This window comes from Lactuca saligna, chromosome 3 (assembly GCF_052625555.1).
Source record: "Lactuca saligna cultivar CGN05327 chromosome 3, ASM5262555v1, whole genome shotgun sequence".
In the NCBI taxonomy this organism is placed as follows: domain Eukaryota; kingdom Viridiplantae; phylum Streptophyta; class Magnoliopsida; order Asterales; family Asteraceae; genus Lactuca; species Lactuca saligna.
In genome coordinates, this window is record NC_136419.1 from 50,835,587 (window position 1) to 50,862,949 (window position 27,363).

A 27,363-nucleotide genomic window follows, 5' to 3' on the forward strand; every position below is an offset into this window, starting at 1 on the left:
TTCAGGCACAAGTTAAGTATTTTGACACATTCTTCTCTCTCCGAATCTTGAAGTCAATAATATCTTCTCGCTGCCTATAATCCATGGGAACTGTATCCAATCACAACCCACGATCCCATAACACAAACCCTCTTAACCATAGAACCGGTTTCAACAAACGGAAACCTCAAAGCAGCCATGGAGAAGTTGAAAGAAGCTCTCATTACATTTGCCGATTCAAACCCTAGTATATTCCGACATGATGGTTTTAATTCCCATCCGAGCTTAATCGAACAGCGCTTCTCTCAATTCTTCTTCGATTTTCAGACGCCTAATCATCCGCCTTATGCAGCTGTAAGTACATTGGTGGTTTTGAAAAAAAAAGATCTCAAACACTCACGATAAAATATTTGAATCTGCTCATTTAGGTTTTTTTTTTTTTTTTTTTTTTTTTTTTTTTTTTTTTGGTGTTCATTGACGGAAAGTACTCTTTTGCGTTATATCTGGATTGTTTCATCGATGAAGGTTTCGCTCGTTATAATGTTTTACACTGGAGTTCTTAATTGCATTGTACTGAAGCAAGTAATCTCTCTGTTACAGACAAATACACAATCATCTTTTACAAGATCAAACATTTTTACGTCGTGATTTTTAGAGAAATTGAACGTGATCAAATTAAACGTTGTAAAAACTTTAAAAAAGAACTATTGGCGTATACATTACAACATTGTTAGTCATAGCAGAGGATTAACCCAATTTAGCTTCTCTATATCAATTCTTTTGGAACCCTAAATACAGTTCTTTGATCAATTCATTTATCATGTTGATGATCTTAGTTTATATGTCATTCATGGATACAGATGATTCATAAAGCACTTAGGGAACTGAATGAGAAAAGGGGTTCTAGTGAGGAGTCAATATCAAAGTACATAAAACAGGAGTTTGTTGATTTACCATGGGCCCACTCTACATTTCTGAAACACCACCTTGAGAAGCTTTGTGATTGCAAAGAAATTTCCATAACTCGGAAGAAACGTTATTTGCTTGCTGGTGTAGATTCTGACCCAATTTCAAACCCTAAATCTGAAAAACAGTTAAAAAGGAAGCAAGATTCAGAAACAGGGAAGAAAAACAGTGGGCATAACAAGAAACTTAAGAAGAGCAAGAAAAAAGAAACCAAGAAACAGATAACTGAAGTGTTTCAAGATCAAGAAAATGTCACACGCAATGAATTGCTTGAATCAGAATGTTTAGAGATTAAATATCATCAAACAAATGAGGAAGGAAATAGTTTGATAGATGTATGTGTTCAAGAAAATGGAGTATGTGCAAATGATAAGGAGCAAAAAGAAATACAAAGCAAAAAGAAGCGGAAGTCAAAAAAGAGGGGTAAAAATGGAAAGAAAAATGAGAACACTCAACTTCAAGATTCGAGTGAAGCAAATTTGAAACAAAACAATGAAGAGATTGACTGTGAATTACATGAGAAGAATCCTCAAATTCAGGGAAAACAAGTTTGGACAAAATCAAGAATAAAGAAAATGTCGAATATGCCAAAAGGTGTTGAGTATTTATCTGAAGAAAAACAACAGACAAAAGAGACATCATCAAGTGCAGTGTCTAAACTTATGAATGGGCAGCGATCAAAACTACGTAGTTTTAAGAAGAAAAAAGGCGTGTCAATTGACAAGGATCAAAAGAAGCAGAAAACGCGTGGTAGACATGATAAGATGCCAAGGAGGAGCATCAGGAAAAGGAAAGCCCCGAGTCGATTGGATTAGAAGAAAGGCATGATCTTTACTCAAGATTTTTTGTGAATTATTAGGTTTTTAGTAAGATAAGTTAATTGCTATTTTTTGGTTGTTTTGAAAAATGGGTACTTTTAAAGATTGTTTTATAGTAGCAAGTGAAAGTAGTTTTTGAAGTCAAGTAGTTTGAATCCCAATTTACATCTCTTCCAATTTGGGCTTTTTGAACGTTTAGTTTAAGATAATGTGTTGGTATTTATTATTTTTATGTTGATGTTAATATTATAATTTGTTAGTTTAGTTTATGTTCTTTTTAATGTTTGAGATTTTGAATGAAGTTTTGTTATATCTTTGAGTTAACAATTGTGGTTGTTGTGAAATCTTTGTGAAGATCTTTTATTTTAATTTTCAATGTAAAATTTTTACGGGTTACAATTGTAGGTTTCTATGGTTTTTTTTTTGTTTATCTTTACTACTTATAAAAGAAATCTAACTATTTCTATAAATAGATTGAATATAATAATATTATTTTTTTAAGACGTACAAACGATTAAGCTAATATTACAAACAACCATTAATAAAATAATATTAAATTTTAAATTTGTTTTGATTCCTTATATTTCTCAGCAAAATCCTAATTTCATGGTCATTCAAAATTTAAAACCTTTTCATCCTAATACGCTTCAACAAATATCCTTTAAATGTTGCATTTGCAGCTGATTAAAATATCTCATAGCAGACGTGTGTTTGTTCTCTCCACCTTATAAACCCTGCTATAAATCCCACTGCCATGAAGTATTTCCCTTATAAACCCTAATCGTTTTTCTCCCTCTCTTAGACGAAGACAATGTGTTTTTTTTAAGAAAAAAAGTTTGAAAATATTCCAATTTCTCAAAAAAATTTACCCCAAATGCGAAACTGGGTAAAATTTTCCATTTTGCGAAGACTACAGGGATGCGAAATGAAAATTCTGCACTTTTGTCTTTTTATGACCCCATTTTGCGAAGTTGGACCACTTATATTATTTCTTGAAAAGATCAGGTGCCAAATGCGAAACTCTAAGCTTTCTTCCCCAATTCGCATTTATACATTAAAAACTTCGCATTTTCATTCAAATTCTTCGCATCTTGCATCCATCCGTCTTTGAGTTCATTCGCATTTCATTGCATTAACTGAGAAATTAATCAGTTGTCTCATATTCGCATTTCAGTTGTTTGAGAAACCCAGATACGAACCCAAATGCGAAACCCACTGATTTCAAATGCGAACCAACCAAAAATCATCAACCACGTACTTGTGTCACCAAATGCGAACTGAATATCACCATTAAATTCTCCTCGCATTCCATAGATGCGAACACAATCCAGATCTCCGACTCCAAGCTTGCGAAATAAAAATCAATTAACCTCAAACAAATCGTGAACTTCTTATGCGAACTGTTTTGACCCACAAAACCAAATGCGAACTCAATTGATGTCATATGCGAACTGATTTCATAGATGCGAACACAATTGATTTCATATGCGAATCCACATCCATCGATATGAAACCAATACCAGTTACAAGCAATTAGTAGCAACAACCATCGATCCTCTAATTTTCAATTACTCAGCCTTCGCTTTTCATACAACCCGTCGACCCTGAAAAATCGATAAACACCAAATGTCTCATTTTTAGATCGATTTTCTGATTAAATGTCATATTTGAAGAATGATCGATTTTCTGATTAAATGACCCCATTTTGCGAAGTTGGACCACTTATATTATTTCTTGAAAAGATCAGGTGCCAAATGCGAAACTCTAAGCTTTCTTCCCCAATTCGCATTTATACATTAAAAACTTCGCATTTTCATTCAAATTCTTCGCATCTTGCATCCATCCGTCTTTGAGTTCATTCGCATTTCATCGCATTAACTGAGAAATTAATCAATTGTCTCATATTCACATTTCAGTTGTTTGAGAAACCCAGATACGAAGCCAAATGCGAAACCCACTAATTTCAAATGCGAACCAACCAAAAATCATCAACCACGTACTTGTGTCACCAAATGCGAACTGAATATCACCATTAAATTCTCCTCGCATTCTATAGATGCGAACACAATCCAGATCTCCGACTCCAAGCTTGCGAAATCAAAATCAATTAACCTCAAACAAATCGTGAACTTCTTATGCGAACTGTTTTGACCCACAAAACCAAATGCGAACTCAATTGATGTCATATGCGAACTGATTTCATAGATGCGAACACAATTGATTTCATATGCGAATCCACATCCATCGATATGAAACCAATACCAGTTACAAGCAATTAGTAGCAACCATCGATCCTCTAATGAGGAAACAGTTTCCTATTCGATTGTGCTTTGCAATGACAATCAATAAAGCTCAGGGACAAACAATTCCATATGTAGGTATCTATCTTCCAGAACCAGTATTCTCGCATGGACAACTTTATGTTGCATTGTCCAGAGGGGTTTCACGTTGCAATACAAAAGTATTAGTAAAGCCTAACGAAAATTCAAAAGGTGATGGGGTTTATACAGCAAATGTGGTGTATAAAGAAGTATTGCACGATTAATATTTTGTGTCGTCTTGACTGGTTGCTTTTTATTGGTTATTTGATGCATGATGTAACAAATAACACCATAGTTTGATTATATTGTCTTCAACATGTACTTTTTTTAACATAACAATTTTGTAATGGAAACATATCACCGAAAGAACTCACGTGCCCCGCCGCTTTGCGCGGGTAGACGGCTAGTTCTATAAACAGAAAACACTTAAAAAAGTAAATACCTAAATAGAGCACTATTTGTGTCTATTTGGTTTATGTAATGAAATCACAAAGGAATGGGATGAACAAATGTAATGAAGTTTCAAAAGGAATGGAACGAACAATTGTGGTTTATGTAAAATATGTTTTTTTTTTTTTTTTTTTTTTTTTTTGTTATATACGAATAGAAAGTTAATTAGAATTAATTTGATAAATAAATAAAGAATAAATTATTTCTCTTGAAATATATATTATATATATTTAAATAGTTAAACAATAATTATATATCAACTAAAAAAATTGTTTAGAAAATTAAGGAAAAGTTACCATAAAATCTTAAAACAGAATTATGGTTAAAATTTGATTTAGTTATTTTTGGAGAAGAAACTAATAATAATTTAATTTAAGTTTCAAAAATTAATTTAAAAAAATTATTTATTATTAAAGATTATATAAATACTATGTATCAACTTAAGAATAACACAGTAGACAATGCTACACTCTTAATCCCCTACAGTAATGAAATCTTCCATGGTTTTCCTTTCAACTTTTAATTCTTTTAAAAATCGGAGGTTAAATTTGACTAAACGACAAAAAAAAAAAAAAAAAAATCCTATATTACCTTCCTTATCGCGAGTGTGCTGAAAGTGACTAAAAAGAAATAAAGAATCTTGCCTTAAGGAAGAGCCTGCTATTTATTTATTTATATTGAACCATTTTCTAATTTATCTCAATTCTCTCTCTACTATCTCTCTACCATAACCGTCGAAGTTATGACCATAGTTGTCACACTCGAATGAGTCATGAGTCGACTCGTACGAATCGTTTAAAACCCCAAAAGAGGCGACTCGGTTAGACTGACTCTGTAACATCCAAATTTTCAAGATAAAAAATTTCATTTTTGTTTATACGACTTAGGAAAAACAATTATAAGAAAACATCACCAAATCGCATTATTTCATAAAACCATAGTCACATGTCTCGGAAAACCATATCATAAAACAGTAACAATGTCAGAGTACAATTCAAAGAATATCATAATGCAGGAATCTTGTGTGTGTGTGTGATACGCTGCTACCATGTCGGCTTCTTCCCTTTCGACGAAGAGGTACCTGAAATCAAAACTGAAAACTGTAAGTACAAAGCTTAGTGAGTTCCCCCATCATACCGCATACCATACATAGCACATACTGCCAGACATATCTGGGTGTCTGACCTACCCTGCTGAGCATACCGGGGTGCTCAACCTACCCCTGCTAGGTATACCGGGGTGCCTAACCTACTCCTGTCAGACATACTGAGGTGTCCGACCTACCCCTCTAGTTTTTCTTAACCGGTTACAAGGACTATTTCACCCCTACTACTACCACATAAAAACATAACATAATCATACTGTCAGGCATACCCGGGTGCCCGACCTACCCCTTGGCCCTATCGATCGGATTTGGAGACTATTCCCCCTACTACCATTATCACATAACATCATATACTACTAGCACATAAAACATAACATATAGTGGCAAACCAGACACTTATCATGAAGACAATCATATACAATCACTCCTACTAGTGGGCCAACATTGTGGCCTTAGACCCACTTTTACAAGAAGGTAACTCACATCGTAAAGCTGAATGTTGAAAATCACTGGAAGGAATCTCTAACAGCTGCTCTGATGACTCCCTGACTATCATTAACATAACAACACTTATTCAAAATCCATAATACTTCTTAGGGTAAAATGACCATTTTACCCCTTGGTCTAATTTTGGACCATACCCAAGGCCTAATTCCATCTTATCTTTCCCAACCCACTAAAGGCCCACTAATGGAAAATTGGGCCCAACTCTTCAAATGAGCCTTTTCACAAACCTAATAAATCCTTAGTTCCAAAATAAATAATTCGAGTGGCCCAATATAGCCCCAAAAGGCCTAATACTTTAAGTCTCAGTTCCAGGCCCAATACTCTAAGTCTCAGTTCCAGGCTCAGAAACTCTGCTCAACAGTGGGCCATGGGGCCCAACTATCTAGGCCCAAAAGCCCACATCCTCTACTCTACATGTGTACGTGCGACGTACCCGACACGTATGCCCAGCATATGCTGGCCTTGACTACAACGGGAAGTTAACCCAGTACGCTCTGCGTACTAGGGTGTACGCATGACGTACCAGCCATCTTCCTTGGGGCTTCATTCGTGACTTAATCCGTTAAGTACTCACGCCCAGAATGTAGATCCAGGTCCTTTAAGGCTTCCTAGTCCATAAAGTCACAAACTTTATGTGCTTGCATGCATGGGTGGGGTCAAAACATGATTTTTGGTCCTTAACCCAACTTTGTGACCTTCAAACACTTGCATGGTTGTGGCTTATACATCAAGGTCTGATTTTTATTACTCTAGGTGCTTCTAAAAACCCCAAAGGACAACTCTTATGTTCTGAAACTATCTTCAAGCAACCTCAACAATGGAGTCCAAAAGTGACATAAACATCCAAAAATCAAATCTAAACATGTAATGATCAAGTTTGAAGCCTGATACCTCAAATGAGTCAGAAATGATGCTAATCTCTTGGATCGACAAGATCCCTTTGAATCCTTTCTCCTTCTTCAAACTTATTTCTCCTCTAAACACTAAAACAACACTAAAAATGCTATCAAATGGCTTCCAAATCACAAGAACACACAAATATGAGTTAGGGTTTTCGTGGTGGCTGTCTAAAGGTGAGAGGAAAGTTGAACCAAAGGTATAAGGTTCTTTATATAGGGATCAAACCCTAAATTTTAGGGTTTTAGAATCTGCATTCATACGATCCACATACTCCTGGTACACTAGGTGTACGTGCATGGCTTCCGCGTTCCAGTCTCTTGAGTACACTGAGCGTACATGGCAAGGTACGCTCCGCGTACGATGTTTCCTCAGCCCACTTACAAGGGCCCACAAGTCTAAGCCCAAACCTTTTTAAACTATTAACCTCATGTAAATAGATAAAATAGTACCATATAAATTATGGACTATATATACTCATTTTTGTATGTGAGTTGGTCAGAATTAACAAGTCGTGGCTTGACTCATAGTGAGTTAAGCCAACAAATGACTCGAACGAGTCATAAGGTATGTGGGTAATCATGTGACCAAACGGGTAATCCTTATGCCTATTGGTTACTAACCATACTTGGGAGCAAGACATGTAGATGTTGGGCTGGGCTGGAGGAAACAATATATACTTTCTTAAAGTTGAAATCAAGTCCAAAAAAAAAAAACAAAAAAAAAATCTCACTCAACTTCTTCAATTATTCCTTTGCCGATTTCTTCCTCTTCTTTTTAGTCAACACTTTCTTCTTCTCTCATTGGTAACCGGTAACTCGGTAAGCACAACTTTATTTTTATTTTTTCTAATAAGACATACTTCTTATCAGTTATGTGCTTTTGCCTATGATGAACACATTCTAGTTTATTACATTGAAATCAAGAAGAAAATCTTTACTAGGACTCGATGTCTTTTTAGGGAAATCTCCAATAAAGTTCTAATATTTTGGGTCAGTTTACGGTTTAATCCCAACATTTATTTTTTGAACAGAAATAAGGATAATCTGCCATTTTCTGTTGAAAAAAAAAAGGACTATTTCGTTAATGTGGGCAAAATACAAAATAAATGAGACTTTTCTATTCAAAAAATAAAAGTTAGGATTAAACCGTAAGTTGATCCAAAATATTGAGACTTTATCGGAGATTTCTCTTATCTTTTTAACAAGAAAGAGTAGAGTTTGATAACTATAGTAAATTAGTACACACATCCTTACTCCATTTTTCGGTTTTAGGTTTTGTATAACAATTTATGCTCAAGTTCCATACTCTTACTTCATAGTCTTTTGTGGTGCGGTCTTTCTCACCCTTATACATTTCACTTGGGAACATCGTCTTCATTACATAATGCGTATATTTCTCTGATTAATTTTAATTATCACTATTCAGTTCAACAAATGAACGTTTTTATATCCAAGTTGTTTGTTCTTAACTTCTTATAACATTTTGACATTATATTTGATTTGTAGATATTAATCATGCCAAAAAAAGCAAAACTTGATATCATCTGGGAATATTGTTCTCAAACAGACCCAACAAATAGAAACAACATGCAATGTAACAACTGCAATGTAGTTATGTTTGGAATGTAGAATCACCTTGTTGGAACAAAAAAAGTTATTTGTGCATGCCCCAAGGTTGATGTAGATATAATACAAAATTTTCAATAATTGTTTGATGGGTTTTGAGGAAAAAAAGTCTAAGGCATTGGATGATGAATGTTTTTGTAACACCCCTAATTCAGCAACACCAAGAAAGGAAAGGAAACCCTAAGTCAAAAGGGTCAACTTGTTGAGTCCATGGAGAAACTCGACGAGTCGAAGCGGGCTTCATGTTGCATTTTAAATGACCAACTCGGCGAGTCGGGAGAATGACTTGGCAAGTCAGGTCTAGGTTGGGAAACCCTAATTTCAGGACCCAACACCCTATTTAAAGAACATTTCAGGCCTCCAACCGAGCCTCCATCACTCTCCTCACCTACCCTCGAAACCCTAAGCCTCCATTGAAGTGCTCTTAAGTTTTCCTTGCCATTTTTGGGTGATTTGAAGCTAGAAGGAAGAAAGGAACATTTGGTGATTCAAGAAGAGGCAGTAGATCCAAAGTTGGTGTTAGATTTAAGATCATTTGAAGGTATGAAGCTTATACCTTGGCTATTGTTCATCTAGATCCCCTTCTTAGCTTAGATTTTGTCCGTTTTTGGTGCCATTTCCATGGCTAATATGAGTTATAAGCCCTTAAGGATGTATTAGACTTCATATCTGATCACTTCTGAGCCTTAGGGGTTTTGAGTGAGAAGCTTTATTCAACTATGGCTTCATTTTATGATTTGGACCTCCATTCTAGTTGGGATTTGGTGTTCAAGCCTCATAACCCTTTTGACGCACATAAAGTTAGCAAATTTACGTGTAATGCTAGCCCTAGGAGTCCATATCTACAATTAGGAAGCAATGGACTGGGCTGTAATCGAAAAAATTGAAGATGTTGAGGGTGGACTCAACGAGTCTGTTATTGGACTCGGCGAGTCGGGTCGAAACCCTAATCCCTGTTGGTTCCGAGTCAGATCGGTGAGTTGAGTGGTGACTCAGTGAGTTGGACAGGACAGAACTCGAAGATTAGAAGACTCGACGAGTCATGAGGTGACTCGGCGATTCGAGTCGCGACTGGAAGCATTTTCTAAATTTATGAACTCGGCGAGTCAGTAGGCTGACTCGGCGAGTAGGGTCAACATGGAAGGTTGACTTTGACCAGGACATTGACTTCGACCAGTTGACTTAGTTTGACTTCTGGAGGTCAGTTTGGGACTAAGTGCTATATTGATATTAGTAGCTTGGGGAGCTAGAGGAGCAGCGGTTCGGGGAGATTGTAAGTCAGCAACCAGAAGTGTAGTAGCAAGAGTTTCAGCAGTGCAAAGTGAGTCTCCTCACTGTGTGTATGGGTCTGAGGCCACAATGCCGACCTATTTAGTTTGTGCAGAATAGGAAGACCCGGGGCCTAGCCCTAGGCATTGTATGCTAGTGTGTTATGTTATTCCGGACCAAGGTCCGATACCGGACGAGAGCCCAAGGGAATGATCCCATGTTATATTATACTTGTTGTCCGTGTGATACTTGAATGTGCCTAGTAGGAAGGTGAGTGTGGGTGAGGTCCCGTATCTCACCACTAGCAAAGTACAAACGAAGTTCTGTACCTCATTAGTAGCAGAGTAGGGGCGAGGCCCGAGATAGGAGTGGAGTGAGTGTGGGCAGGGGCCCGTATCTCACTTACAGCAGGAGCTTGGACAGGGTTCCATGACTCAGTAGTAGCAGGTCAGGGGCGAGGCCCAAGACAGCTGAGGCCTTAGTACAGGAATGTCGTAGGGTATGCTTAGTTTATGTGTTATATTCCATTGTTATATGTAGTATGTGTTCAGCGGGCAGGGCCCAGAGACAGGCGGGGCCTAAGAGAAACAAATTTGTATCCGAGCGGGGCTCGAAGACAGGCGGGGCCTGGGATCGGCGGGGCCGATGTAGCGGGCGTGGCCCAATATATGCAGTATGTGATTATGCAGGGTATGTGGTAGGTTGGGGAACTCACTAATCTTCGTGCTTACGGTTTTCAGTTTGGTTACAATTACTTCTGATAGCGGAGAGAAGAGCTCGAGATGATCGTATGGCACACACCATTGTTAACTCAGCCTGAGATGTTATACTCTGATAATAATGTTTTGGAACAATGAGACTTATGTTTTTGTCAGAACAATTTGATGGCGTGTGATTTTATTACTTAAATTAAATGAAATTTTTAGTCTTGATTTTTGGGATGTTACAGTTTTCAAGGTGAGAGTGATGGGACTTTGAAATCATTTTTCAAGAAAGGAACACAAAAGACAATAAATCAATAATTGAAGAATAGAGAGCTAGTAACTCTTGCTTTATGTCGATTTTTATAGGGTGAAATGTTGCCATTTAACCTTGTGAAGTCACCGTATTATGGAAAGAAGCTTTGAGACTATGGGAAAGTATTGAAACTTTCTTCCTATCATGCGGCAATAGTGACATACCTAAAGATAGAGGTAGCATGTATTGAACAAGTATAAGCAAGAGTGGATGTACTATTATGTTTGAGGGTTAGGTGGATTAAAAACAATGACCAATCATAAATTTTTTAGTCCAAGTGGCACGGTATCTGTGAGATTGATTAACACATGTGCATTTGCTAAAGATGCAAATAAATGATTTAAAATGCTTAATTCGGCCGTTGAAGAAATTGAGGAGGATAATGTGGTTCAAGTCATCTCGATAGTGTTTTGGCTTATGTGTTAACGTGTTCATGCCGTGGGAGATTATCCTAATAATAGGTATATATTGTTATTATTTTACTAACATTTATTATTTAGCCACTAAACACATAATAGTTTTTCTTATTTTATAAATTAGTTTTCATTTCGAGAAGAACTTTCATTCCGATTATGAAGTAAAATGTGGATCGTATGATGTCATTGAAAGGATGTATGATAGTCCAACAATGATGAAAATTCATCAATAACTTGTAAAGTCCGGTGACAGCTTAGAATGTTCGGCATGTCTGTGGTCGTGCTAACAAGTAAAAAAATGCAACTTGGTAATTTATTATTATTAGGAATTTCAGGTGATCATGAGTAAAATATATAATAATTTATTAATTTGGTGAAGTCTCCATTATGGAATGAAGTTTTAAGACTTATGGGGGAGTATAGTAAATGATTGAACTTCCTTCCTTTCATGAGGTGAGAGTGATATACCTAAAGAAAGAGAGAATGTGTTGAATAAGTATAAACAAGAGTGGAAGAAGAATGGGTGCACGAGTATGTTCGAGGGTTTGACTTGACTGATTAAAAACAATGACCAATCACAAATTGTCTTGTGAATAGTCCGAGTGATACAATATTTGTGAGATCGATTGATACATCCTCATTTGCTAAAGATGCAAATAATTTATTTAAAATTCTTAATTCACTTGTTGAAGAAATTTGGGAGGAAAATATGGTTCAAATCATCACTCATAGTGCTTCGACTTATGTGTTAACGTGTTCATGCCGTGAGAGATTATCTTAAGTGTATAATTTTATTATTTCACTAACATTTATTATTTAATCACTAAACACTTAATTATAAATGAATTTCATTTTGAGGAGAACTTTCATTCCGATTATGATATAAAATGTGGATTGTATGATGTCTTTTGATAGTCCAACAAAGGTAAAAATTCATGAACAACTTTGTGAAGTTCAATGAGAGCATCAAAGTGGTTTGGTATATCCTAATTCTTTCGATTGAGGAATAAAATGCAATTTAGTAATTTATTAGTATTAGGAATTTCAAGTGATCATGAGTAAAATACATAATAATTACTTTATTACTTATTTGTCTTTTGATATATTAAATTGTAGCTAAACGGTAGCCAAATCATGTAGACAAGTGCCCAGAACTTCAACATCTTGCTATTCGTGTCTTGAGCTTCACATGTAGTGCCACGCTATGTGATTGGAATTGGATCACTTTTGACTTCATAAACATTGAAATGAGACTCCACAGGAAATAAAAAAAGAACAGAGACCTATGATCTAATATGCGTGTCGAACATGGAGTTGGATGGTGAATAGATTACTATAAAGTCTCCCTAAAGATATCTCATAGATGAGATGTTCACGAATGCTTTAAAGAGGACGAAGGAACTAGTGCTAATAAAAGGAAGGAGAATGAAATTATACACTAAGATTTCACTATATATTGTAAGAACTAATAAGTATTAACCTTTCGGAAAGTGCCAACAAATAATAGATACTACTTTTATTAATTTATAGGACCAAGGAACCAAAACAAAATGTCTAAAGAAGGCAAAAGCACAATTGATGGTTTAGAATTTAGATGATGATGAGGAAGGAGATTGTTTTGAGACAAATTTAGTTGAAGATGAAGATGAAAATGACGACCAATTTAATCCTAAAGATTATTTCTATGATTCTTACACTATAAGTCGTTTGTCATTTGCTTCGTTACTAAATAACTAGTTATTTTATATTTAAATACTATATATGTGTCCTTTTGATCCTTTTGATACTTTTTGATGCTTAAATAGTCAACTTATATTTTGTATATATATGATGTTATATATTTTTATATATAATTTCTAGTGTCGTGTGACTCTTTATGAGTCAAGTCACAAGTTGACAACTATGACTGCCACCACTTGCTACAACCACCAACAAAACACCCAAACTAGGCCCATGCTTGCTCTCTCAAGTTTATGAACAAAAGTAGATAAGGAAAAAAAAAAAGAGTAATTTTAATACTTTAAATTATGATGTAGATGTAAAGAACACATTAGTATTTATAGACTAAGATTATACGTAGAGTTACTTGGACTACATGTTTATACTAATTTGACTCCTTAAAGGAGTTTATTATTTGAATAATAACCATTGGATTCTTCATTGACTTTCCTGTTTGACTTTTATGTTTATACTATTTCAACATCCCCTCACAAGCTAAACGGCAGGAGCACCGTGAAGCTTGTTACACATTCTTCAAAACAAGGGACACATAAGCTGTTAGTAAGATTAATATCGGCTAGTTGAGCAACCATAACACATTCGTAAAAACACCAGATTACTAATAAAATGAACATCAATTTCAACATGTTTTGTGCGTTGATGAAAAATAGAGCAACTAATTTAGGGGGTGTTTAACGAATGAGTTTATTAACTTATTTGGTGTTCAACACAGTTATAAACCAAAAAAATATTTGGATAGAAATAGTTTATAATAGTGAGAAACCATTAATAAAATTTTTTTTATAAGTTATTTTACCCTAACTTATTAACTTTATAAGCTAATAAACTCTTTTACCAAACACCCTATTTATATAACACAATGTTATCACACCACAGAGTTGGTGGTAGTGAACAAGAGAGAGGAAGAAAGAGCTCATGAGATAATATAACCAGTGGATTCCTATTTGCCTTTTATGCTTATACTATTTCAACATACTCCTTTATGCTTTCTTAATTCTGATTGAGACGTTTTAGTTCCCATGATTACAAAATGTTAAGGATAAATAGAAAATGGAAAATCTATAGCTAAACCGTAAACACGCTCGCAAAATAATGGAAAAAAACCACATATTTGCATCAACGGCGCATGAAAAAAAATGATGGCATAGAATTCCATCACAAAATGCTTATATCATCATAAATTTATGACAAATTTTATCGACGAAACATCAAGGGCCTTTTGATCACATTTAGCGACAAAATATACACCAATGTTAATTGCAAACAAATTTATTTCCAAATATTTTGATGATTAGTGACAATAGAAGTGTTCTTATATTTTGTCTTGGCCATCAATTTCATCCCTAAACGTTACCAACATGGAAATAGGTGCTAGCGAGACGTCATTCATAGTAATCAGTCCGTAGATGGCCTGAGAGAGGTTAACTATGGATGTGAGTTTTGCTTAGATCATATCATGAGATCATATCATGTTACTAGTTACTAGTTACTAATAATACCTTTTGCTTTAAAAAAAGAAAAAAAAATTAAACCAATTTCTATAAGTACAGTAGTTTGCTAAATAATTAAACTTTACCATATAAAATTCTTACGATTACTTAAAGCAACACCATTTTTACATATAACACAACCAATAAACATAACATAAACAAGATAGCGCATGCAACATCTGACGCATTTAAAATCAATTATTAAATGTCACCCATATTGATGCGATCTAGATTTTAGTTTATTTAATTCTAGAGATGGAGACTTAGATTAATTCTTGAGATGATGAGTCTCTATGTCTTTGGTGACCTTCTCGTAAAACTCCATAAGCGTATCTGGATCAGGAACATTAGGGTTTAGCTTCTCATACTCCACAGTCCACGTGACAAGGTTATTTGAACCATCCGTGTCTACATGAACATGTATAATAAAGGTCTTATATAATTCCGTGAGATCACCTTCAAGTAGCTTGAAGGTGATCAACTTTTTGCCCTCATCGATTTCCATGATTTGTGTTTTTGAAACACAGTCTTTTCCATCTACAACAAAATATCAACCAAAACTTTGATTTCAAGTGTATTTGTGTGGACAAACAAATTAGTTTACATAAAATTTGTAGCAAACAGATCATAAAGAAAGATTTCAGGGGCATATATTGTTTTTACCATGAAAATAGTTCCAGAAAAGCACAGAGCCAACGGTTCCAACTTCACCTTCATGGGTTTGACAATTTTGAATGGTAGTTGGGGTCAAGCTGGGAACTTGATGGGGGTCTGTCTTCCATAACTCGTGAAAAACATCACCGCTTGACTTGATCTTAATCTGAACTGTTCTACTACTTAGCCCCATATCTCTTTAGTTAGAATTCGAATGAGAATTACTTGCTCACATCGTTACCATTTATATATAGATGTCCTACCTTTGATACCTACCCCTCCAATGATTATGTTAACAAATATTATCTACGTACTCATATATAATATTTTCTTAAATACTTTTTTTTTGAATCGCACACTATATATTATTAAAACCAGCAAGAAGTTAGAAACGGTTGAATATGCTTGTCTTGTCTCACTGTTGATGTTTCTATTAAAAAAACCATGAAGACGTAATTATAAATTAATTAAGCTTAATCAATTTTAGGAAAAGTTAGCTGTTAGCTGAAAAGTTAGTTTGTTATATAAAAAACTAGCTGATAACTGAAAAGCTAGCTGATAAAAAATAACGTTTGTTGAAAAACTAATACTACCCGTATATGAAATGTTGCTAATAAAAATCATAAGAAACTCCATAATCCTTGTTAATTAAAAGGATTCTAGACGTTTTAAAACATCCACAGAATATAATTACAAAAACAAAAGTTAATTAGGTGATTTTGTTAGTCTAATTCTTCTCTTCGAACCTTATCTTCCTTTTCTTTTCACTTATAATAATGTATGCTTTAAATATTTTTCTTAATTATATGTCATTAACACATGTCCTCAATTTAAATTGCGGTGTCATGTTGTTGTTTCATGCTTAATGGAATATTTTTATATAATATTATTAGTAGAAGGCTAAGTTAAAACAATCTGGGTTTCGGATGAATATTTACGGTCATCCCATTTAATGAGTAAAATAAGTTACTGATATATATGGCCGTTTCTATTTTTAATAAAAGACTTTCTAAAGTGTTCTCTTTTTAAATCGTATATTTTGCCACTTGACATCAGAAATCTATGTTTTTCTTTCCTTCGTATTTCTTTTTCATTAACTAGGTTATAATAGTGGGAATCACAATTGAAAAAATAAATAAAGTTTTGAGTCAATTACACGAATGGTCCCTATAGTTTGGGGTAATTTATGCATTTGATACCTAATTTATTTTTTTTAACTTGAAAAGTACCTACTGTTTGTTTTTGTTACGCACTTGCTCCATACTATTTATTTTGTTACGCGTTTGGTCCATGTCTTACCTAAAAAGACTATTATTTAAATAGGGAAAAATAGTGGAGTATGTAAGGTAAGGTGAGAGGGGCGGGTTTGGGGGTGTGTTTATTTAAATAAATTAAAAAATTAAGGGCAAAATTTTTTTTTTTAGGTATGGCAGGGACCGAACGCATAACAAAAACAAATAATAGGGACCTTTCGAGTTAAAAAAACAAGTTAAACACCAAACCTGCAAATTATTCTAAACCATAGGGACCATTCGTGTAATTTACTCTAAAGTTTTATTATAAAAACTCATAATTATTAATCAATTATTTTCAATAAATTATTAATCAAAATATTTATGTTTTTTTTATGTATGTAAAATTATAATCGTTGATTCAAATAAATATATGAAATTATTTTTTAAGTTTTATGAGACAATTTATATTTGTGAATTAATGAAAAAAATAATCATATTGTATAATAAAATGTTAAATTACTTATAAAATAAAAACAACCATAATAAATGAAGTAAATTAAAATTGGTATAAATGACAAATCAGAAAATTAAGTTGTTAAAATAAAAATATTTAAAAAAATATAACAAATTGCAAATGAAAATGAACATTAAAGTTTTATCAGCACAAATATACAATACCATAAAAAAAATTTCTTTCACTTTTCCGTTATCCAAATCTCTCTCTCTCTCTCTCTCTCTCTCTCTCTCTCTCTCTCTCTCTCTCTCTCTCTCTCTCTCTCTCTCTCTCTCTCTCTCTCTCTCTCTCTCTCTCTCTCTCTCTCTCTCTGTTGCTCTTTAACAGAAATATAATTCATCTTATTTTATGAATCTGTACACCAAAAAAATGTAATTAAAATTTAATAATGAATCCGTATGTCAAAAATAATTCATATATAATTTTAAATTTTATAGTAACAGTTCATAAAGAAATATACAGTACAATGAATAACAAAAAATACATTGTAAATACATAGATCCAAATGGGTCGATCCTAAATCGCATACCATAATTCTACCAAATGGCTCAACCCTAAATCTGATACCCAAATTATTCACCATTTTGATTATTATCCATGTAGTCAATCACACATTCCGATGTACTAATCGATCCAAATTATTAACCATTCTTATTATTTTTGATCCTAAATTATTCACCGTTCTTTCCTCATTTTTGAAAATGAGGGAATAAGAAAAGACAATGGTTATATCTGCATCTATGGATTTGATTAGGATGCATAATCTATGCACAACCTGTAAGTTTGATTATAATATACGAAAAAAGAAAACAAGACTGTATGAAGGTATTGATGCCCACTTTAATGTACAATTTATAGGAATAGTAACAGCCGATTAACCATATTATAGGTTTGTATTTAATTTGTATTTAATGTATTCAATTTAATTATATTCAATTTGGTAATTGTGGTATTTTGGTAATCAACATTCAAATTCAAAATATGGTAATCAATAGTCAAAGTCAAATTTGAAAAATAAAAAAATATAGGAATGCTTAACATAATGGCACATGGATTTTGATGATGTGGAGGATTAAGGAAGCGACCAGTGGAGTAAGGTAGATTAATTCCAAAATATTTGCGGGGTGATTTTGGGTTTTTGTTTTTAATTTTTCAAAACATCTCAGTAAAAATGTAGAACTATTTGATGATGTCTTCGGTGTAATTAAGATTCATGGACTTTCCCATTAAAAAAAAATCACCGAGTCTTATATTTTACACGACTCTTGTAGTGTGGGTGATATCCATCTGAACTTCCATTCTTGTGGTAATCGTCTCTTCATAACTTCAATTTCTTGATGAAATATTTGCTGCCCTTTTTATGATTCTAAATTTATGGTGTTCTTTTTATTATATACACAAAGTTTATAGTAACTTTTCAAACAAAGTGATTTTCCCTAAGAAATGAACTACATGCTTTTTAAGAAAGGTAATACCTCTTCAACTAAAATGCTTGTGAATATTTTTTAAGATATAAGACATAAATTGATAGGGTTTAAGGATTATTACTTGGTGTTTAATAATGAAGTGAGAAGGAAATGAGGATTCCGTTGAAAAAGAAAATAATTATTTTTTGATTGATTGTTAGAAATTTACTTTATCTGAAGGGTCTAGGATGCATTGTTTTTATTGGGGTTATTAATTTGAAGATGTTGGGAGATTGAAGGTTTTTTGGCTTATAATTTTAGTATTATATGTTTTTTCTGGAATAAAAGAGTCAATAAATATAGAAAAAAATATTGTTAGGTGTAATAAAATAAGCATAGGGCACAAAAAAATTATAGTGAAAATGTTCTTTTTTGGGATATGTTGGTTTTTACATGTTTGTTCTCATTAGGTGCAAGAACCGTGATGTAACGACCCAATTTTCAAGGCCAAAAATTTCATTTTTTTTAATTAACACACTTAGCAAACACTTTACCAAACATTGTCAATAAAACATTCATTACAAAAATTATAATGTTGTATTTCAACCCATAACATGATAAGTATTGAAAATCAGAGTACAGTCCCAAAAACTTCTTGCGGAAACATATGTGTGTGTGTGATGCGCTGCTATGCCGCCGACTCTTTCCCCTTCGACGAAGAGGTATCTGAAACCAAAATCAAAACTGTAAGCACAAAACTTAGTGAGTTCTCCCATCATACCACATACCACATAATATCGTCAGTATCTTTCAACTGGTAACCTTCATCGGTATCTTTCAACCGGGAACCATCATCAGTATCTTTCAACCGGTATTCAGCATCGGTATCTTTCAACTGGTAACTAGGAACTATTTCACCCCTACCACTAACATGCAATCAACAAATATAAGCATACAGTCAGGCATATTCGGGTACTGACCTACCCTTGGGTCGTATGGACCACTGTTAGGGAAACTAATCCCTACCAAACACATAACATATAATCCAGATAAATCACATAACCAGACCAAGATAGTTATCACAAAGACTATTATCTTATAAATACCCCTTTTTGGTGAGCTGACATTGTAGCCTTAGACCCACCCCTACTGGAAGGTAACTTACCTCAATGTCGTGCAGTGTCTGAAATATCTTCGACGCACAAGTCGACTCCTTACGACACATCGATCCCTACACAACAACCTCCAAGTCAACACAAATCACATACAACCCTAAACAGGGTCATCCCAAGTTCAGTCAAACTCAACACTGGTTAAAGTCAACATTCAGTTGACCTGACTCGCCGAGTTGGCCTACCAACTTGTCGAGTCCATGCTTCACTAAACCCACACAAAACCCCGACTCCACTCGTCGAGTCTGGCGAAACTCGATGGGTTCTCCTTCAGTCATCACATCGTGACCATATTCATCCGACTTGTCGAGTTCCTTCTTCAACTCGTTGAGTTCATCTTCAACTTAAGAACTTTTTCGGTCTATGACTCGTCGAGTTGTATGAACAACTCGTCGAGTCCATCTTCAAAGATTGGGAGATTGCTATGGACTCGCCGAGTCTGCTCATACCACTCGCCGAGTCCCAAGGCTTCTAGATCCCTTTTCGCATCTAAACCCACAGGGGACTTCCTTCCTATCATTTACCCATTCACAGGAAGGTTTTGGTGCACAATGGTCACCGACTCGTCGAGTGCCAAGAACAACTCGCCGAGTCCAGTCTTGACCAACTCCATACAGTCGATTTAAATGAGGTCTAACACACCAAAACCATAGATCTGGCCTCCTAATGTCCATTTTATACGTAAAGTTCCAAACTTGATGCTCATGCATGGGGTTCTTAGCTCAAAAATCCATATAAAGTGTCCTACGATGTGCATGGGGCTCTCATGGCCCTATAGTTGGCACCTTTATGCCATGAGACCCCTATTAAGGCCCAGATCTAAAGCTAGAGTCCACAAATCACTCCTTAAATCCGAAAATGGCTTGAAAAGCCTTAAATGCACCCAAGATCCACATTCTAAAGATGAACAACCAAATGAAAGACCAAAGCATGAGCATTTTACCTTGATTAAGCTGGAAATGGAATGAGATTTCTGGATCTACAAGGCCCAATTCGAATACTCAAGCTCCTCTTCTTTCTTCTAAGCTTCATAAGTCAACAAAAGCACCAAAATGGCCTTAACACACACATATACGGCTAGGGTTTCGATATGCAGCTCTAGGGGAGTGTTAGGGACAAGGGAGGCCGAGTTAATGTGTTTATATAGGGTGTAAACCCTCATATTAGGGTTTTTGTCCAGACAACATGGACTCGCCGAGTCCGACTTCTAAATCGCCGAGTCAGCCACTTGACTCCTGGGTCCAATTCGGTTCTACTCGACGAGTTGGACCACCAACTCGCCGAGTCCCTAGGCAAAATATAAAATGCTTAATTTAAATTACGTACCAGGAACCAGGTGTTACACGTGACTATGCTTGACACAAGAATAGAAAGGATTGGTCTAATCTTTTAAAGGATTGGTGCAATAAAATTAAAAGAGGGTATTTCTGTTATTTTATGGAATTTGATGGATCGTAGATTTGGTGTAACAAACATGCTAATCCTAATTGTGTAAAGTATGATGCCTTAAATAACTGATAAAGTAAAATTTATGAAAGGTATTTCGGTATTTTCCGAAATGCTATAAGAATATGAAATTTTCTCAAGATATTTTCTAGAGTTTACATATATGTTGTGTTAGTCAAAAAAGATTCAAGCCGAATGAGATCGAAGGGTATAACTCACTTTTTTTTGTAACAATTCAAATTGTTTGAAAAATAGTAGCAATTAAGGTCTTTTACTGTGATGATACGGAAGAAGATATATTTGATGCCTTGAAGTGGGGTTTTGTTTTTGGTTCTCATGCGATTTAATGTGGGTCTTTTTCGAAGAAAAATACATTTTTTTATGGAATTTTGGTATGAATTTGTTATACTAAAATTTTTAAAAAAGATGGTTTATAAAAAATGACGAATATTTTTATTTTTTCGGTTTATATTTTATAATAGCATCAACCTTTAATTTATTTATTTGTGATTTAAGTTTCTTTATGCTTGCGTGTTACAATACAACGTACTTTGATTTGCTTACCTTATCAAGGTATTGAACCTCAACATATTTTTCATATTAATACTGATGCGTTGCACATCGGTGGTGATGATAGCAACCTTTGCCTCCAAAAATGATGAATAGGATATGTAAGATTCTACTATTTCTATAACTATTTATTTAATTTATTATTAGTTCTAGCAAATTGGAAAATATCCAAAAAAAAATTAGATGTTGGTTAGATTTTAATGTTTATAAACTCCTTGATAAAACGAATAGAATAACTTTTGTTAATATGTCAAAGAATCCAAAATCCGAATACAAAACCAATATAATGATTAAATAATAAATCATATTATTTTTCTCATATAAATAGTTGGTGATGTTTGTTTTATGATTTCTCTGTAGGATCTTGTGTTGGCCATAACTCGGCCTTACCCATTGTTGTGACTAGATGTAATTAGATGTTTGTGATTGGTCAAAAACTATAGCGAATGAGAATATGTTTGTTTGCCCATATAGCAGTGTAGTTTCATTTCGTTATCCATTTTTTAAAATATGATCATGATTTGTTGATTTCATATCGATTTTGATCAACGGAACCTAGAAATAAGGACAAAATTGGTGTATAACCTTTAAATAAGGACCAAAATTAGAAATGACGAGAACTAAAAAAATAATACTTTAGAACTAAACATGATTAAAACTATAAAAATTTGAACCGTTTTTGTACTTTAATATTTTTTCTACTTTTATCGTTTTGTGTTATTGTATTATCAATATTATATTATTTTACTTTAAAATTGTAAATAAAACAATGTTATTTTCAAGATTGATTGTCCATAAGTTTGTTTTTTTTTTTTTTAATTTTTTTTTAAAATTTAATTTAATTTTTTATTTTTATTTTTTTCAGTTTATATAATTATATCTCATTATACAACATAATCATTTTATCATTAATATAGACATAAAAAATGTTGTTTATATATTTAAAACACATTGTAAATGTAATACTAATTTTTAACATCTATTAACTATCAAAGGTGTATTACGTTGTTCCCATGTGATACATGAGTTATAACCTAGTGTTAAAATGAATTTAACCACAAGCTCATCATGTATGCAAATAGATATACATACCCCCAAAGCATCTAATAACCGGATAATTGTGTTTAATTTAGAAATAAATTACAGTGAATATTTACAAAAGGGATATAAATACCCCTAAAGAATCTAATAACCAGATAATTGTCTTTAATTTAGAAATAAATTATAAGAATATCGGGTTTAATCTAGACCTTCATTTTGTGAATCCAACCAACGTACCTCTGTTCTCGTGTTTACACAGTATTTACTGTTCTGAAACGATCATTCTCTCTCTCTCTCTCTCTCTCTCTCTCTCTCTCTCTCTTATATATATACTAGTGAAGTTAAAAGGGCCGTCCTAAGCACGGCCCACGAAAGGTGATTTCGGTAAGATAATAAAATGAACTTCACTGCTATTTTAGGTAAAAAACGAAACTATGTTGGTATTGTTGGTAAAAATAGAAGTACATTAGTAAATCTAAATCTCATAAATAGAGTATCTTTTTTATTGTGGGGTTATCTTTTATTGTAAACTAATCTACTTGCAATAGTTGTTGCTTTGTCATTTTGAATATAATTATTAAGTAAATTTTAATTGCTTCCTTGACTAACAATAGGGCTTGACCTTCATCGACCATTATTCCATTCTTAATCAGGACCTTAATTATTAGACCAACCATAGGGGTCGACCACAGAGGCTGGGATGTTGATTTATGATTCTCGGTGGTGATAAGTTTCAAGGTTGTCCAATAGATCAAGCCCCACATTCCGCTTAAAGTGATCATGGTCTAAACCATGGTGATAAGTTTCAAGGGAAAAACATTAGTTTAAAAAGAACCAAAGAAGCTTTCTAGGGATATTATTGACGATGAGGCTACATAAGGCAGGCATTCATGTATAAACCATGGTAATTTCTTTATTTGTATAATTAGTAGCCATACATTTGACTTTGACAACAATAACAGTCTATATGTAAAAGGCTTTAAGTGTTGTTTACTTACTTTTAATCGACTTGATAGGGACCTAAGGATTATTTGTTGATGTATTGGAAAACAAACCGCTTTGATTATCAGAAGGATAGATTGAACTTTTGTGTTTATTGAAGCATGAGCCCACATCAAATAGAAGTCGCCTATAAGTATAAGTTTCATGCACTAAATAATCAACTCAACTCATCAAAAAACAAAATTTCTGTTCTACCATCTCCTTAAAGTTTTATAGCATCAATACTAAGTCGATTACCAACCACCATATCCCATGAACATTGCCAGCGTCTCCTTTTCAGGTAGATTCCTAAGCCGTCAACTTGTCATCATCGCAGAGATCATCAAATTTAAAGTAATGTATAATCATATTGTTTCAATGGTGCTACTGAAGAGCCACAAGATTCCCATATTCCCCTGTTTTTGAAAAAAGAAGTATGTTAAAGCAATTAATCTCGAGGATATAGAGACACTATTGAACATGAAAAAAGAAAAAGATTATGGCTCACCCGAAGATCATCAAACTCCCACTCAAAATTACAACCAACTTGCACAAATTCAAGAAAATTAAATATAAGAAATTAGTGCTAATCATGTTGAAATAATATACGTGATTAATAAAGTAGTACGGTTGTATCATTAATTATGAAATTAAGGGCTAAATGCAATAAATTGCAATATAACTTTCATTTATTTGTTTATTATCGCATCATACTTTGAATATTTTTCTGTTACATCATGGATTTTAAAAAATAAATTATCAAGGAATTGTAAATTGAAATATCCACCTAATTAAGTGAAAACCAATGGAGAATTTCAACATCTTCTTGCATCTCTTAAATCTACTTCATCTGCTTCCTCTCTCATTCGCATCATACAATGGACCAATTTCCCTTTGTGGCTCAACCTGAAGCTTGGTTAACATTCCGTTTATATGGTGTTCAAATTTTATTATAACAGCCAAGAAACTGTGACATGAAACCTCCCCAATTCTGAACAATTTTTGTTATAGGGTATTGGTTTCTGATATAATATTGTGCAACGAGGATGTTCTGTAGTTAGGATTTTCACTTCGGACCTCTCAGATTCACTATTTTCAATATGCCCTATTTGAAAAAAGAACTCTTTTAAACTGTCTGGTTGATACACCACATCTTGTTTCCCTAATTGTCATAACAATTCCCAACATTCAACATTAGCTACTTCTTATTTGAGTTTCGCTATGCTAATGGCTAACCACATCGCTTTCAAGATATTTGGTTCTGTATGTACTTTGATATTGAGCTATCAATATTAACAAGGGCTTACATATAATACCTAAACATGGATATATTTTGGACATAATGATAAACCAAAACTATTAAGAGTGAGTAATAGATGGTGTGACCTATGGTTACACAAATACCATTATAGAAGAAATAGCATGCTTAGATAATAGTGAAAAGGGTCACAAAATCATGTCACACAAATTAGAGGACCTTCATCATCTTCATTGGAAGAATATGAAGTAGCAGATATCTTTTTTTGTGTTGGTAATCCAACAGTAGCCCTTACTCCTTAGGCTAGCAATTAAATCAAGGTTAGCCATGTCTCTTCTCCTCTAGAGCTATTGGATAGCTAGCATCTTCAAGATATCTGACCTGAAATGTTTAAAATGGAAAAAATCATGTCAATCCATTCTTGGATCTGCTACCACCAGCCAACAAAAAAAAATCATAGAAACTTTTAAAAATCTAAACCTACCAGAAGCTTATTTGCACAACAAACAAATAATTAAATTCAATAATTATCATGTAAACGAAATTGAATAATATGAAAGAAGATGAACAGGGAAAATAAACCTATCATTTCATCCAAATTCAAATAAACAACCGATTGAGATATACCATGTTAAAAATCAAGCAGCTCACCACCTCATGCATGCCTGGTATGAAGACACCACATCTTGCTTCCCACGTGAAAAGTGTCTTCGATATCTTTTGCTTATGTTTGGTCCAATTAAATTATTTGGGTGTATGATGCTATCTTTCTTTGGAGCTTCTCTCTTGTTAATGTGTATTACGTTCCTCTCTTTTCTTTTCCTCATTCTCTGTAAAAGACAACTACATCATTGATCATTGGCTTCAACTTTGGAATTCTTTTGCCCTAATAAAAAATTAACAAGGAAATAAAGAAATTGGAGATGAGTTGGTTGAATTGAAATTTTAAAGTCCTTGATTTACTCTAAAACGAATAGATATGCATAAAGGGAAGTAGGAGGTGGCGACCAGGGGTCACAAAACTAAGTAAGAGGTGACACTAAACTTAAGATCATGGAAAAGAAAGGATGAATCAGCTTTAAAGGTAAGAGGAGGTGGAGATATCATCGGAAGGCGGCGGGCACAAGCGAAGCATGAGGCGGTCAAGCAGATGAAGTCGTTCTCAGGGAAATTGGAGGTGGTCGGAGAATGGACGCTGATTCGCTTCCTATTGGACCCAAGGAAAGACCATGAGTACCCCCAAAACCAAAGCACAGGAACTGCAAAAGGATAGAATTACCATAGGAGCGAGAAGTAAGTTGAAAGAAAGAGAGGAAGACATACCTGTAATTCGTTTAATTGCCTTCATCCAGCAAACTCCAAAATAATAAAGATCAATTAGTCGTACCCCTCAAACCCCCGATCACCATCCAACAAAACACTTCATGGCCAAAATTAAAAAAGCATAAAGAGTGATTGGAGTAGATTTGAAAAGAAAAAAGTAAATAGAAAGGAAGTCGTCATGTAGAATATAGAAAGAACCGACCTACCAACATTTTTCTTTGATCGAAGACCGGTGGGGTGGCAATAAATATGCCCTAAAAAAACCTTTTAACTATGTATTGTGTTCCTCTTGTGGCAGTGTCTTCTTTTTCTTCTGATTTATCAGCCAGGAGAAGTCATATGACCAGGGTAGGGTGAAACCAAACTCGTATTTACAGGTAAGTAGGCTATTTAAAGGAAAAAAAGATGAGTCAGGTATTTGAGGCGGCAAAGAGGCGTCAGGTGGAGAGTGAGCTCTTAACAGAGGGTGAGTCGGCAAAAGGAATCAGAGGCAGCGAGGCACGTTGCATAGGCACTTCAAATTATGTAGGAGGTGGCAAGCTGCTTTTGGGGGAAAACGTCACCGTCAAGAAAAAAATTCACCTTCAAGTCACCGGAAGAAAGCAGGCAAACACCTCTCATCAGGAAACGGTGTCGTTTGTTGGACTCCCTATGTGAAGTCAGTCTGATATACAATATACAACTGAGGGAAGGTTGAAGGAGACAGGCAAGCAGGTGACGAGAGGAAGCTCCTCAATGACGTGCATATTCTCGACATCCAGAAAACTGTATCACATATAGGTAAATGATATATATATATATATATATATATATATATATATATATATATATATATATATATATATATATATATATATATATATATATATATATATATATATATATATATATATACTAGCCGTCTACCCGCGCAAAGCGGCGGGGCACGTGAGTTCTTTCGGTGATATGTTTCCATTACAAAATTGTTATGTTAAAAAAAAGTACATGTTGAAGACAATATAATCAAACTATGGTGTTATTTGTTACATCATGCATCAAATAACCAATAAAAAGCAACCAATCAAGACGACACAAAATATTAATCGTGCAATACTTCTTTATACACCACATTTGCTGTATAAACCCCATCACCTTTTGAATTTTCGTTAGGGTTTACTAAT

The 27,363-nt window shown here is 34.1% G+C and overlaps 2 protein-coding genes and 1 long non-coding RNA gene across 4 annotated transcripts; 1 reads left to right on the forward strand and 2 right to left on the reverse strand.

The window, feature by feature from the left end:
* LOC145033656 (uncharacterized) lies at window positions 1–1,970 on the forward strand. The gene is made up of 2 exons (XM_078982234.1): window positions 1–333; window positions 840–1,970. The coding sequence occupies exons 1-2, from the start codon at window positions 178–180 to the stop codon at window positions 1,758–1,760; spliced, it is 1,077 nt and encodes a 358-aa protein (XP_078838360.1). The 5' UTR covers window positions 1–177; the 3' UTR covers window positions 1,761–1,970.
* A 12,714-nt stretch (window positions 1,971–14,684) lies between these two features.
* On the reverse strand, window positions 14,685–15,501 carry LOC145033657 (kirola-like). The gene is made up of 2 exons (XM_078982235.1): window positions 15,267–15,501; window positions 14,685–15,140 (listed from the first exon to the last, which is right to left on the reverse strand). Exons 1-2 carry the CDS (start codon window positions 15,448–15,450, stop codon window positions 14,872–14,874), a joined length of 453 nt encoding a protein of 150 aa, XP_078838361.1. The 5' UTR covers window positions 15,451–15,501; the 3' UTR covers window positions 14,685–14,871.
* Window positions 15,502–24,382: 8,881 nt separating this feature from the next.
* Window positions 24,383–26,904, reverse strand: LOC145033658 (uncharacterized). 2 transcript variants are annotated; one of them, XR_013677636.1, is made up of 4 exons: window positions 26,410–26,904; window positions 26,204–26,300; window positions 25,508–26,139; window positions 24,383–25,261 (listed from the first exon to the last, which is right to left on the reverse strand). It is a non-coding gene; the product is annotated as an uncharacterized LOC145033658 (long non-coding RNA). The 2 variants fall into 2 exon arrangements; XR_013677635.1 differs by having other exon boundaries at window positions 26,204–26,904.
* Window positions 26,905–27,363: the final 459 nt, after the last annotated feature.

Bases quoted from the DNA above. Each gene is read 5' to 3' on its own strand.
- LOC145033656 (XM_078982234.1), top strand. From the start codon at position 178: ATGGAGAAGTTGAAAGAAGCTCTCATTACATTTGCCGATTCAAACCCT. The intron at 334-839 runs GTAAGTACATTG...TCATGGATACAG, and splicing joins ATCATCCGCCTTATGCAGCT to ATGATTCATAAAGCACTTAG.
- LOC145033657 (XM_078982235.1), bottom strand. From the start codon at position 15,450: ATGGGGCTAAGTAGTAGAACAGTTCAGATTAAGATCAAGTCAAGCGGT. The intron at 15,141-15,266 runs GTAAAAACAATA...ATTTTGTTGTAG, and splicing joins TTTCTGGAACTATTTTCATG to ATGGAAAAGACTGTGTTTCA.